Source organism: Scyliorhinus torazame, chromosome 3 (genome assembly GCF_047496885.1).
Source record: "Scyliorhinus torazame isolate Kashiwa2021f chromosome 3, sScyTor2.1, whole genome shotgun sequence".
In the NCBI taxonomy this organism is placed as follows: domain Eukaryota; kingdom Metazoa; phylum Chordata; class Chondrichthyes; order Carcharhiniformes; family Scyliorhinidae; genus Scyliorhinus; species Scyliorhinus torazame.
In genome coordinates, this window is record NC_092709.1 from 201,172,896 (window position 1) to 201,186,453 (window position 13,558).

Genomic DNA, 13,558 nt, shown 5'->3' on the forward strand with positions numbered 1-13,558 from the left:
GTCCCCGGTAGAAGGTCTCAAATGCCCGATTGACCTCCTTTGGTACTGTTACCAGTCTCCCTCTGCTATCCTTTACCTGCGCTATTTCCCTTGTGGCTGCCTGCTTTCTTAGCTGGTGAGCCAATAGGCGGCCAGCCTTGTCCCCGTGTTCGTAGAAGGTCCCCCGTGTTCTGGCGGAGTTGGTACACTGCTTTCCTAGTGGATAGCAAGTTAAAGTCCATTTGCAGCTTTTTCCTCTCCTCCAGCAGCCCTATGGTCGGGGCCTCGGAGTATTTTCTGTCGACTTCCAGGATGGAGTCCACCAGTTGTTGCCTGGCCACCCTCTCTTCCCTATCTCTGCTTGCCTTATAGGCTATGATCTCTCCTCTAATCATGGCCTTCAGTGCCTCCCAGAACGTGGAGGCTGAGACCTCCCCGTTTTGGTTGTTACTGACGTAGTCGCCTATGGCCCGCGATATTTTTTGGCAGAAGGCCTTGTCGGCCAGGAGGTCCGTGTCCAACCTCCATGTGGAGCGCTGGGCACGGCCTGTCTCCAACCTCACATCCATATAGTGTGGAGCGTGGTCAGAGATAACAATCGCGGAGTACTCCGTTACCGTGATCCCTGGAAGCACCGATTTCCCCACTGCAAAGAAGTCTATACGAGTGTATACCTTGTGTCCTTGTGAGAAGTATGAAAATTCCTTCTCTCCCGGGTGCAGGAACCTCCATGGGTCCACCGCCCCCATCTGCTCCATAAATGTCCCTAGTGCCCTAGCCATGCCAGTCTTTTCCCTGCTCTGGGGTTTGATCGGTCGGCGAGTGGGTCCTGTACACAGTTGAAGTCGCCCCCCCATGATCAGTCGGTGTGTGTCAAGGTTGGGGATTTCTGCCATGGTCTACTTTATGAATTTTGTGTCGTCCCAGTTGGGTGCGTACACATTTACCAGTACGACCGGTGCCCCTTCCAGGACACCGCTGACCATGATGTACCGTCCCCCTGGGTCCGTAACTGTCTTGGTTTCCGTAAACCTCGTCCTCTTACTAATTGATATTGCTACTCCCCTAGCCCTCATCCCGTAGCATGAGTGGTATGTCTGTCCCACCCAGCCCTTCCTTACCAGCCGTCGGTCCTTCTCCCTCAGGTGCGTCTCTTGTAGGTAGATTATGTCTGCTTTCAGGCTTCTTAGGTGGGTGAAGACTCTGGATCTTTTGACCGGGCCGTTGAGTCCCCTTACGTTCCAGGTAACAATCCTGGTGGGGGGTTTCTGAGTCCCCGGTCCTGCGGGATCACCCACACTTACCTGGTGGATGCGCCCCTGCCCTCCGGGGTTTCCCTTCGTTAGGGGGCCGTCCAAAATGGCTGCGGTCACCGCTCTCACCATGAGGTCGGGTCCCAGGGCTCCGGGGTTTCCTTTTGTCCAGGGGGCACCCACCATGGCCGCCAGCTGTGTGTACGCCACGTGGCTGCGCCCCTGCACTCCATGGTCCCCCTTCGTCCTGAAGCCCTCCCGAGTGGCTGTTTGTGGCACCGTCTTGGTTCCTCGCCCTGCTCCATGCCTGCCGAGGCCTGTGTTCGTGCTGCTTATCTACCTCACCCTTCCCTTTGCTTCTCTTTTGTTCTGCGCTCTCCCCCCGACTCCCCCCCCCCCTTAGTCCCTGTTCCTCTGTCACCCCCCTGTGTTCTTACCCCCTTCTGCCCTGCCCCCCCTTCTCTTTGTGCCAGGCGCTCCCTCTCCCCTGAGAAGCGCGCCGCGGCCCTCCTTTCTTCCTGCCCTCCCGTGTTGGCCCTCCTCGCTAGCACGGTGGCGCCCCTCCCAGCACTTGCCCTGTTCTGGTCCTGTTTTACCTTCCTTTTGCTAGCCCTAGTCTCGCCCTCCTGTCCACCTTTTTCACCCTCATTCACCTTGCTTCGCTCCCCCCATTGCATTGAGAGGTGGAACGAGCCCGGGAACGAGTCAGCACAGTCCCGCACAGTGCACCAAACACGTGTGTACAGTCCGTGATCTTATTGTCTCTGTTTGCGGTCTGCCCTCTGCGATTCTTCCTTTCTTTTACAACCCCGTCGCTTTCATGATGGCCGTTGTGGCTGTCCCTCCCCCAGTTTGTTCGCTCTAACGAACTCCTCCGCTGCCGCTGGGGTGTTAAAAAATAGCTCCTTCTCCTCAAATGTTACCCAGGGTTTGGCTGGGAATAGCATCCCAAATTTCACATTACTTTTGTAGAGTGCTGATTTGGCCCTGTTGAATTCAGCCCTTCTTTTGGCCAGGTCCTCCCCAATGTCCTGGTACACCCTTATGGTCTTCCCTTCCCACATGCTCGCTTTCGTCTGCTGGGCCCACTTTAGGATTTTTTCCCTGTCTTGGAACCTGTGCAGCTTCACGATAATCGCTCTGGGCTGCTCCCCGGCTTTGGGCCTGGGTCGGAGCGACCTGTCGATTTCTGGGGGGTTTGGAAACTTCTCCCTTCCCACTAGCTTGCCCAGCATTTGGGTGATGTAGCCTGTTGGATCTCTGCCCTCCATCCCCTCTGGCATACCCACTATTTTAACATTCTGCCGTCTGGACCTATTTTCCTGGTCCTCCACTTTCCCTCTTAGGCTCCCCTGGGTCGTTATCAGCCTTTTCACCTCGGTTTCCTGAGTTACCATCCTGTCGCTCTGGTCTGAGGCGGCCCTCTCCAACTCCTGAATAGTTTTCTCCTGCACCTCCACCTTCCTTTCCGGGCCGTTGATGGTTCGCTGCATTTTTTCTGTTGTCTCCGCCAGCATCTCCTTCATCATTGTGTGGAGCTCCGTCCTGAGTGCCTCCCTCATGGCGTTTATCTCCGTTTTTATCTCCTCCTTTATGGCGTTTATTTCCGTTTTCAGCACACTTCTCCATTCCTCCCCCTGTGCGGGGTGGGGGAGATGGTCGCAGCGTCCTGTTCCTGCTCAGCTGCTCGGTGTGGTGGTATGCATTAGGGGTATTAAGGTACCCTGTGATGCCGAGAGGATATTGGTGGATAGACACTGGATCCCGATTGGACCAGCCGCCTGCTGGCTCCACCCAGTAAGTCGGAGTATAAGAGCCCGGGTTCTCCCACCAGCCGCATTCTGTAACTGTGCTGCTGGGGAACAAGACTGCATAATAAAGCCATCGTTCGACTCCTTCTCATCTCGTCTTGTGAGTGATTGATTGTGCTACAATTTATTACCCAAACTTTTAAGGACATGGAGCTCCGAATCATTCTAGAGTGCCTGCGAATCAGCCCCCACGCGGCAAACTCAGCGGTCACTTCTAAACATTGGTTAGCGTGTTTTCAGGGATACCTCCGAACGGCCCCCGGCATACCTACAGAAGAACAGAAAATCCAGGTCCTGCATGCCAGGGTGAGCCCTGAAATCTACACGCTCACAGAGGATGCAGACGATTTTCCGACTGCGATCGCCATGCTGATAGGAATCTACGTTCGGCCCGTCAACCAGGTCTACGCACGTCACCAGCTCGCGACGAGATGGCAAATCCCCGGGGAATCGCTGGACGAATTCTACAATGCGCTGCTGATACTGGGGAGAAAGTGCAAACTGCAACTACCCATCGGTGGCGGCTAATGAACACACAGAGCTGCTGGTCCAAGATGCGTTCGTGGCAGGTATGCTTTCATCCCAAATTCGCCAGCGATTGCTGGAAAGAGACACACTAGGCCTCAAAGAGGCACGGGCCCTCGCGGCCTCGTTTGATGTGGTGTCACAGAACGTCCGCGCCTACGCCCCCGACCGCGCGGCAGCCCCTTGGGCACCGTGGACCCCTGCCGCGACCGAACCCCCGGGACCCCCCGCCCCCCCCCCCCCCCCCCCCCCCCCCGCAGGCCTGCGCTGCCAGAGCGGCAGATGACCCGGGGGTCCCCGCTGCTAATTTTGCGGGCAGGGGAAACACCCCTGAATGCGCTGCCCGGCCCGCTCGGCCCTCTGTAAAGGGTGCGGCAAAAAGGGGCATTTTGTAGCAGTGTGCCAGGCCCGTGGGGGTAGCCGCAACCTCCGGGGGAGAACCCCAAACTCAACCCCCCCCAGCGATCCATGTGCGGCCAACGGGCGCCGCCATCTTGGGTCCCGGACTCCCAGCGGGATGGATGGGCGCCGCCATTTTGTGCTCCCCGGCAACGTGCGATCCATGGGCAGTACCATCTTGTCCACCCCAGACCATGTGCGACCCGTGGATGCCGCCATCTTGGCTGACGACTAAGGACCCCGGGATGGACGGCCACACGGGGCCTGAAGAAAACGCCCCGATGCAGCAACTACGACTGGCTTCCGTGACCCTGGACCAGTCGCGGTCCCGAACGCTCCAAACAGCATCAACGACTATATTCATAAACGGGTACGAGATGCCCTGCCTGATCGACTTTGGGAGCACGGAGAGCTTTATACATCCCGATACGGTAAGACACTGCTCCCTTCCGATCCACCCGAGTAATCAAAAACATTTAATGGCGGCAGGGTCCCATTCGGTAGAGATAAAAGGGTTCTACATCGCGAACCTCATGTTGCAGGGGAGGGAGTTCAAGAACTACCGGCTTTACGTCCTTCCCCACCTCTGCGCTGCCACACTCCTGGGATTGGATTTTCAGTGTAATCTCCAGAGTTTAACTTTTACATTCGGCGGCCCTATACCCCCACTCATTATCTGCAGCCTCGCGACCCACAAGGTCGATCCGCCTTCCCTGTTCGCGAACCTCACCCCGGATTGCAAACCAGTCACCACTAGGAGCAGACGTTACAGCGCCCAGGACCGATCTTTTATCCGGTCAGAAGTCCAGCGGCTGCTGAAGGAAGGCATAATTCAGGCCAGCAATAGTCCCTGGAGAGCCCAGGTGGTAGTTGTAAAGACTGGGGAGAAGCAGAGGATGGTCGGAGACTATAGTCAAACCATCAATAGGTACGCGCAGCTGGATGGGTACTATCTCCCCCACATATCCGAAATGGTCAACCGGATTGGACAGTACAAGGTCTTTTCCACGGTGGACCTCAAGTCCGCCTACCACCGCCCATCCGCCCGAGCGACCAAAATACACTGCTTTCGAAGCAGATGGGCAGCTCTTATCATTTTTTAAGGGTTTCATTCGGCGTCACTAACGGGGTCTCGGTCTTCCAATGGGAGATGGACCGAATGGTTGATCGGTATGGTTTGCGGGCCACGTTCCCGTACCTCGACAATGTCACCATCTGCGGCCACGACCAGCAGGACCACGACGCCAACCTCCGCAAATTCCTCCAGACAGCGAACGCCCTGAATCTCACATACAACAGGGAGAAATGAGTGTTTAGCACCGACCGTCTAGCCATTCTTGGCTACGTAGTGCAAAATGGAGTGATAGGCCCAGACCCCGAACGCATGCGCCCCCTCATGGAGTTCCCCCTCTCCCACTGCTCCAAGGCCCTGAAACGCTGCCTGGGCTTCTTCTCTTATTACACCCAGTGGGTCCCCAACTACGCGGACAAGGCCCGTCCACTAATCCAGTCCACGGTTTTTCCCCTGTCGTCAGAGGCCCGCCAGGCCTTCAGCCGCATCAAAGCGGATATCGCAAAGGCCACGATGCACGCAATCGACGAGTCCCTCCCCTTCCAAGTCGAGAGCGACGTGTCTGACGTAGCTTAATCGACTAGACTTAAGCTGGAAGAATGGATCTCCGAATCAAGCCGGAGTGTCTACAACTCAGTCCCCACGCGGAGAACTCGGCTGCGATTTTTAAACACTGGCTGGCTTTAAAGGCTACCTCGAGACGGCCGGAGGCACCCCCTCAGGAGAACAGAAAATGCATCTCCTGCACTCAAGGGTCAGCCCTGGGATCTTACACTCTTATCGAGGAGGCGGAGGACTTCGATGCCGCGATCGAACTGTTAAAAGGACATTATATCCGCCCTGTAAATCAGGTCTACGCACGTCACCTGCTTGCAACTAGACGGCAAAGCCCCGGGGAATCGTTGGAGGATTTCTACCGGGCGCTACTGGTGCTGGGCCGAAACTGTGGCTGCCCGCAAGTTTCGGAGAGCGAGCACACGGAACTTTTAATCAGGGATGCCTTCGTAGCAGGTATGAGCTCCTCAGAGATCCGCCAAAGACTCCTAGAACAGGACACCCTGGGACCTAGAGAGGCACGGACCCTGCCAGCGCGTAGCCTCCCAAAACGCGCAGTCCTATGCGCCCGACCTCACGGCGGCCCCCTGGACTGCGTGGCACTCCGCAGCGGCAGCCCCACAGACCTTCCCCCTGACTCTGCAGGCCTGCGCTGCGAGACGGCCCGCTAACTCCGCCGGGCCCCGCTGTTTCTTCTGCGGGCAGGCGAATCATCCCTGCCAGCGCTGCCCGGCCCGCACCGCCACCTGCAAAGGGTGCGGCAAGAAGGGCCACTTTGTGGGGGTCAGCCAGCCCCGCACCGTGGCCGCGGTCTCCAGCGACTCCGGACCGCCGCGGCAACCCCCCCTTCAGGCCCCGACCGGCCAGCGCTCACCGCCACCCCCTATCCTAGGGCCGCGTGCGACCCACGGGCGTGGCCATCTTGTCCCCCGGACACCACGCTGGATGGGTGGGCGCCGCCATTTTGTCCATCCCCGCCGCCATCTTGTCCATCCCCGGCCATCATGAGCGACCCATGGGCGACGCCATCTTGGCTGGGGCCCCAGGCCCCCAGCACGGCCGACTACACGCTGCCCAATTAAAACTCGCAACTGCTTCATCTGGCCTCGGTGACACTGGACCAAAGTCGACCTCGGACACTCGCAACAGCAACAACGACGGTCTTCATCAACGGCCACGAGACGTCTTGCCTGATTGACTCTGGGAGCACGGAAAGCTTTGTTCACCCCGACACGGTAAGGCGCTGTTCACTTGTTACCCACCCTGTAAACCAAAGGATCTCCCTGGCCTCCGGGTCACACTCGGTGGAGATAAAGGGGTTCTGCCTAGCGAACCTCACTGTCCAAGGCAGGAGATTCAACAATTTCCGCCTTTATGTCCTGCTGCACCTCTGCGCGGCTACCCTCCTGGGGCTGGACTTCCAATGCCATTTGCAAAGCCTGACCTTTAAATTTGGCGGCCCTATACCCCCCTTATAGTGGCCTTCTTCTCCCGGACCCTCCATGCTTCCGAAATTCGCCACTCCTCGGTCGAAAAAGAGGCACAAGCCATAGTTGATGCTGTAAGACATTGGAGGCATTACCTGGCTGGCAGGAGATTCACTCTCCTCACGGACCAACGGTCGGTTGCTTTCATGTTCGATAATGCACAGCGGGGCAAGATTAAAAATGACAAGATCTTGCGGTGGATGATCGAACTCTCCACCTTCAACTACGACATCTTGTACCGTCCGGGGAAGCTAAACGAGCCTCCTGATGCCCTGTCCCGCGGCACTTGTGCCACTGCACAAGTGGACCGCCTCCGAGCCCTCCACGAGGACCTCTGCCACCTGGGGGTCACTCGTTTTTTCCACTTCATCAAGACCCGCAACCTGCCCTACTCCATCGAGGAGGTCAGGTCAGTCACCAGGGACTGCCAAATCTGCGCGGAGTGCAAACCTCACTTCTACCGGCCAGAGAGGGTGCACCTGATAAAGGCTTCCCGTCCCTTTGAACGCCTCAGCATGGATTTCAAAGGCCCCCTCCCCTCCACCGACCGCAACACGTATTTCCTGAACGTGATTGACGAGTACTCCCGGTTCCCATTCGCCATCCCCTGCCCAGACATGACCGCAACCACCATCATCAAGGCCCTCCAGGGTACCTTTACACTGTTCGGTTTCCCCGCGTACATACACAGTGATACCTTTATGAGCGACGAACTGTGTCAATTCCTGCTCAGCAGGGGCATTGCCTCAAGCAGGACGACCAGTTAAAACCCCCGGGGAAACGGACAGGTGGAGAGGGAGAACGGAACGGTCCTGAAGACTGTCTACTGGCCCTACGGTCCAGGAATCTCCCAGTTCCCGCTGGCAAGAAGTCCTCCTGGTTGCCCTCCACGCCATCCGGTCGCTGCTCTGTACAACTACCAATCATATGAACGTCTCCTTGTTTTCCCCAGGAAGTCCTCCGGGACCTCGCTCCCAACCTGGCTAGCGACACCCAGACCCATCCTGCTTCGGAAGCACGTGCGGGCGCACAAGTCGGACCCGTTGGTCGAGAGGGTCCACCTGCTGCACGCTAACCCCCAGTACGCCTACATGGCGTTCCCTGACGGCCGGCAAGATACAGTCTCCCTCCGGGACCTGGCGCCTGCCGGAACCCCACGCGCACCCGAACCATTACCCCCACCCCCACCCCCCACCCCCACAGCACCTCACTTGAGGGTCAGTACTCCCGCCGCTCCTGCCTAGGCCCGCCCACCCACCGACATCCCCTACAGGGCCCCCCCCCGTGTCAACCGTTTGCCCCAACAGCGCCGCCTCGGGGTGACGAAACTCCCAGGGAGGCCGAAACCACTCTCCTGGAGTCGCAACCACCTGGACCCCCACCAGAATCACCACCGAAGCCCAGACGATCCAGAAGGACGACCAGGCCACCCGATCGACTGATTGCTTCGTTGTGACTTTAACCGTGAACGAACACTTTGTAAATATTCTCGACAGCTCTGTAAGGAGGTATCACGGTACCTCCATATCTGATCATACCATGTTAAAGGCGACTGTTACCACTGGCCACCACACCCGCCGGACTCTTTTTTAACAGGGGGTGAATGTGGTATTATCAGGTATTGCTGTACCTAAGAGGCTGATGACCATTGGTTAAACCTAGGAGTTTACCATTGGCTGTTGATATGTAGCTCCGCCCTGACAGGTGGAGTATAAGAACTGGTGCCGTCCCAGCAGCCTTCACTTTCTGTACCGAAGCTGCTGGGGAACAGTTCTAGTCGATTAAAGCCTTCAGTTATGAAATCACTTCATCTTGAGTGTAATTGATCGTGCATCACCTTCCTTTTAAAAACGATTTTTAAAAATAAATAGGGATTTTTTTTTTGAAAGTTTTTTTTTCCCCTTTAAAAAGTTTTTCTTTTTAAAAAAAAATTTGCAGGAGAGGAACAAGGAAGTTTGAATTAAAAAATTCTTATTTTGTTCTTGTGATCCTCTCCGTGCTCCGACTTTCAGGCGGTTTCTGAGCGATCCCCACTCCTCCTCCACATGCAGCTCACCGGGCCCAGTCTCTCTTTTTTTTTCTCTCCCTCTCCAGCTCCGTGGATCGGAGCTTTGGTGCCTGGACAGGGCTGAATTCGCGGGGCCTAAGGAATTTTTTTTTTGTGTGAAAATTCCCCGGGAAACCGCCCCCAAAAAAGCCGTGATTTTGTGGCTGTGCGGGAGCGTCTTTGCTGCGGCCGCTCCGTTCGCGATCGCCACCGGAAGTCTACCATTTCTTCAATGGCCTTCGATCGATCTTCCTGTACCTCCTTTCGTTGCTGACGGAACTTCACTCTGATGAATGCCATCAACTGCTCCATATGGGGCTTTCCAGCATGCGCCAACCCTTCCCCCTCCGCCAGTTTAGCACAGTGGGCTAAACAGCTGGCTTGTAATGCAGAACAATTCCCGTACCGGGCTCCCTGAACAGGCGCCGGAATGTGGCGACTAGGGGCTTTTCACATTAACTTATTTTTAAAAAAAATATATTTTTATTAGGGTATTTGCAAGTTTTTATAATAATAACAATAACAATGACATAATCATGATATAATAAAGATTTCCACCCCATCCCAATCTTCACACACCCCAACCATAAAACAACAATCCGCCACCCCGTCCCCCACTAACCAGGCCTCTACACTCGGGGCTTTGAGTCCCTCCACATTAACAAGATCTGTCTCCGGGCTACCAGGGAGGCAAAGGCCAAGATGTCCGCCTCTTTTGCCCCCTGGACTCCCGGCTCTTCCGACACTCCAAAGATCGCGACCTCCGGTCTCGGCACCACCCGTGTTTTTAGTACCGTGGACATTGCCTTAGCAAAATCCTGCCAAAACCCTTTAAGCTTCGGGCATGACCACAACATGTGGACATGATTTGCTGGGCTTCCCATGCACTTCACACACCTATCCTCCACCCCGAAAAACTTACTCATCCGGGCCGCTGTCATGTGTGCCCGGTGGACTACCTTAAATTGTATCAAGCTAAGCCTGGCACATGATGAGGTATTAACCCTGCTTAGGCATCCGCCCATAGACCCGCCTCTATCTCGCCCCCTAGCTTGTCCTCCCACTTACCCTCAAGCTCCTCCACTGGAGCTCCTCCGCCTCCGAAAGCTCCTGGTAAATATCTGAAACCTTCCCCTCCCCCACCCAGGTACTGGAGACTACTCTATCCTGTATCCCCCTTGGCGGCAGCAGCGGAAAGGCTGGCACCTGTTTTCTCAGGAAGTCTCACACCTGCAAATACCTAAACCCGTTCCCTGCTGGCAATTCAAATTTATCCTCCAAGGCTTTCAAGCTGGGGAAGCTCCCGTCTATTAATAAATCCCCCATCCTTCTAATTCCTGCCCTTTGCCATCTCCGGAACCCACCGTCCAGCCTACCCGGTACAAACCGATGATTATTGTAAATCGGGGCCCAAACCGATGCTCCCTCCACTTTTCACAGCAACTTCATTGAAGCCTACTTGTGACAATAAGCGATTCTTCTTATTATTATTATCTTTCCAATTGTTTCTGCGCCACAGGTCTCTTCCAATTCCTTGGCCAGGTCTTTAACCTTCTTCTGCCGGGTCTGATAACCAGCAGACATGCCACTCCCGAGAGGAACTTCTCCTCCACACCTACAGCTTCACTTTCCTGTCAAAATTCCCCTGCTTTCGGGTAAAAAGAGCTCAGATCAACGCCTTTGAGCTGGAGCTGCCCTGTGTGCGACGACTCACTCCATGGCCACCACCGGTGTTGGGGGAGACATTACATTCCACTCATTGTGAGTGCTGGTAATAGGTAACAGAAATGTACTTGTGATAAGGTAAACATTAAACCACATCCAATGTACTTTACAATCCTGATGTTTCCCAGCAAATTTTAAGCTTTGACTGAAGGGTTAAATCAAACTAATTACCTTTCTCTTTCAACTTGATTTGCAATCCCAATTTTTATGTTTCTAATATTTTTCTAATTAATTTCAGGTTACATTTCCTGCTCCCTATACCAAAGCTTGGCACCAATGCTTTGGTACTTTCCACTTCAGACTTTGGGACTCACCGGCTATGAAATCTTTGCTGCTGCTTATATCTCTCCCTTAATATTGAACATCACCCCAATCTGGAATTTGGTTAACAACAAATATGTCCTTGCTCTTCTCAGGCTAATTAGTCTAGGTAAGTGAGTTCTTTGTTTTTCGATAACTTGTAAACATGTAACCTCTCATTTATACTGGTAGCTGCACCTGCTCTTCTGCGAGTAATACCTGAGGCAGACGTGAATCCACCCATATATATTTAATCGCAGAGCAGGCTGGTAATGTAACAAATCCCAGTAGTACTATATGTGCACAAACACAAAAACATCAGTGATGATGCACTGTCTGATGGGCCATGCAACAATCAACACTGATCTGCGTCGTGTCATAGCTTGTATGAAGGGTATCATGAGGTTCAAAATCAGTACAAAATCAAGGCCTGGTTTATCCCCAATTCTTTCTACACCTCTTAAGCCTTTGGACGCCTCACTTCAATATCCATTCTCCATGTGTGAGCCGAGGCTGCAAGCATTGGCAGGTTATTTGATTGTGGATGCATTGGGGTATTGAAGCTGAGCCCAATCTTTTATAGCTTGATAGCCATATGCAAAGTACAAAGTAAATCCCAGCAGTGAAATAACTATTGAATCTTTCAAAAATAATTGGACAAGGGCGTAAATATGTTCCCTTTTGGTTAATAAAAAAATTCATGTAAAACCGTTCAATTTTAAAGGTGTAATGGATCAGGATTTAGGGCAGCACGGTAGCATTGTGGATAGCACAAATGCTTCACAGCTCCAGGGTCCCAGGTTCGATTCCCGGCTTGGGTCGCTGTCTGCGGAGTCTGCACGTTCTCCCCGTGTGTGTGGGCTTCCTCCGGGTGCTCCGGTTTCCTCCCACAGTCCAAAGATGTGCAGGTTAGGTGGATTGGCCATGCTAAATTGCCCTTAGTGTCCAAATTGCCCTTAGTGTTAGGTGGGGCTACTGGGTTATGGGGATAGGGTGGCGGTGTGGGCTTGGGTAGGGTGCTCTTTCCAAGAGCCGGTGCAAACTCGATGGGCCGAATGGCCTCCTTCTGCACTGTAAATTCTATGAAGGTCAAATGCTCACAATAATGCCATGCTTTAGACTTTCATTAAGAAAACAAAATAGGATGCTTATCTCTATACTGTACCCCAGCCAAGATGAATCATAGTATTTGTGCATGCTCATTAGGTGGGTACATTCAGAGGGACAGGTAGTATTGAGGAAGCAGGGGGGCTGCAGAAGGATTTGGACAGGCTAGGAGAGTGGGCAAAGAAGTGGCAGCTGAAATACATTGTGGAAAAGTGTGAGGTTATGCACTTTGGTAGGAAGAATGGAGATTTAGACTATTTTATAAATGGGAAAAGGCTTAGAAAATCAGAAGCACAAAGGGACTTGGGAGACCTTGTTCAAGATTCTCTTTAGGTTAACGTGCAGGATTAGTATTGCAAATGAAGCAATACTAGCATTCATGGCGAGAGGGCTAGAATACAAGAGCAGGGATGTACTTCTGAGGCTGTACAAGGCTCTGGTCAGACCCCATTTGGAGTATTGTGAGCAGTTTTGGATCCCCTTTCTAAGGAAGGATATGCTGGCTTTGGAAAGAGTCCAGAGGCGGTTCACAAGAATGATTCCTGGAATGAAGAACTTGTCATATGAGGAGTAGTTGAGGACTCTGGGTCTGTACTAGGAGTTTAGAGGAATGAGGGGGGGATCTTACTGAAACTTACAAGATACTGAGAGGCCTGGATAGAGTGGATGTGGAGAGTATATTTCCACTAGTAGGAAACACTAGAACCCGAGGGCACAACCTCAGACTGAAGGGACGATCCTTTAAAAATGAGATAAGGAGGAATTTCTTTAGTCAGAGAATGGTGAATCTGTGGAACTCTTTGCTGCAGAAGACAATGAGACCAAGTCACTGAGTGTCTTTAAGAAGGGATAGATAGGTTCTACTGGTCGCTGCGACCTCAAACTCTTGGGGGTTCATAAGGCGTTCCATTGCCTTCATTGTCATTTTCTCTATCTGGGTTCTCTACTGAATTTGGAACAGGGGGTGATAAAGTGGTGATGTAAACACGGGTACGGCTTACGCTAATTTCCAGCCTACAAAACTCCCGACAGTTTTATGCAACAAAATCTCTCAGGTTTACCTTATATCCCTGTTAGTACGCATGCATTAACACACTTCCGAATCTCAGAGGCTTGATCAGTACTGTCCTCACACTTGTGGTTTTTCTGTTTCCAATTGGATTCCAATTCAAATTTGGGTTCTCTCGGAGTGACTAGGCCACTTCTAGGTCGAGTCCCGTCAGAGGTCGCCAGTAAATGTTGCTGAATGTTTCTCTCTTTATTTGGCTCTGAATACGGCGGTCAATATGGTCGCCTTC

General features: G+C 53.4%; 1 protein-coding gene across 3 annotated transcripts in view; it reads left to right on the forward strand.

Moving 5' to 3' along the window:
* LOC140408893 (PGAP2-interacting protein-like) overlaps positions 1 to 13,558 on the forward strand; it is a 210,139-nt gene that overhangs the window by 31,484 nt on the left and 165,097 nt on the right. For all 3 annotated transcript variants that reach the window (XM_072496741.1, XM_072496743.1, XM_072496742.1), the window contains exon 2: positions 11,092 to 11,283. In XM_072496741.1, coding sequence (XP_072352842.1) covers positions 11,092 to 11,283 — 192 coding nt within the window. The remainder of the gene's footprint in view (positions 1 to 11,091; positions 11,284 to 13,558) is intronic.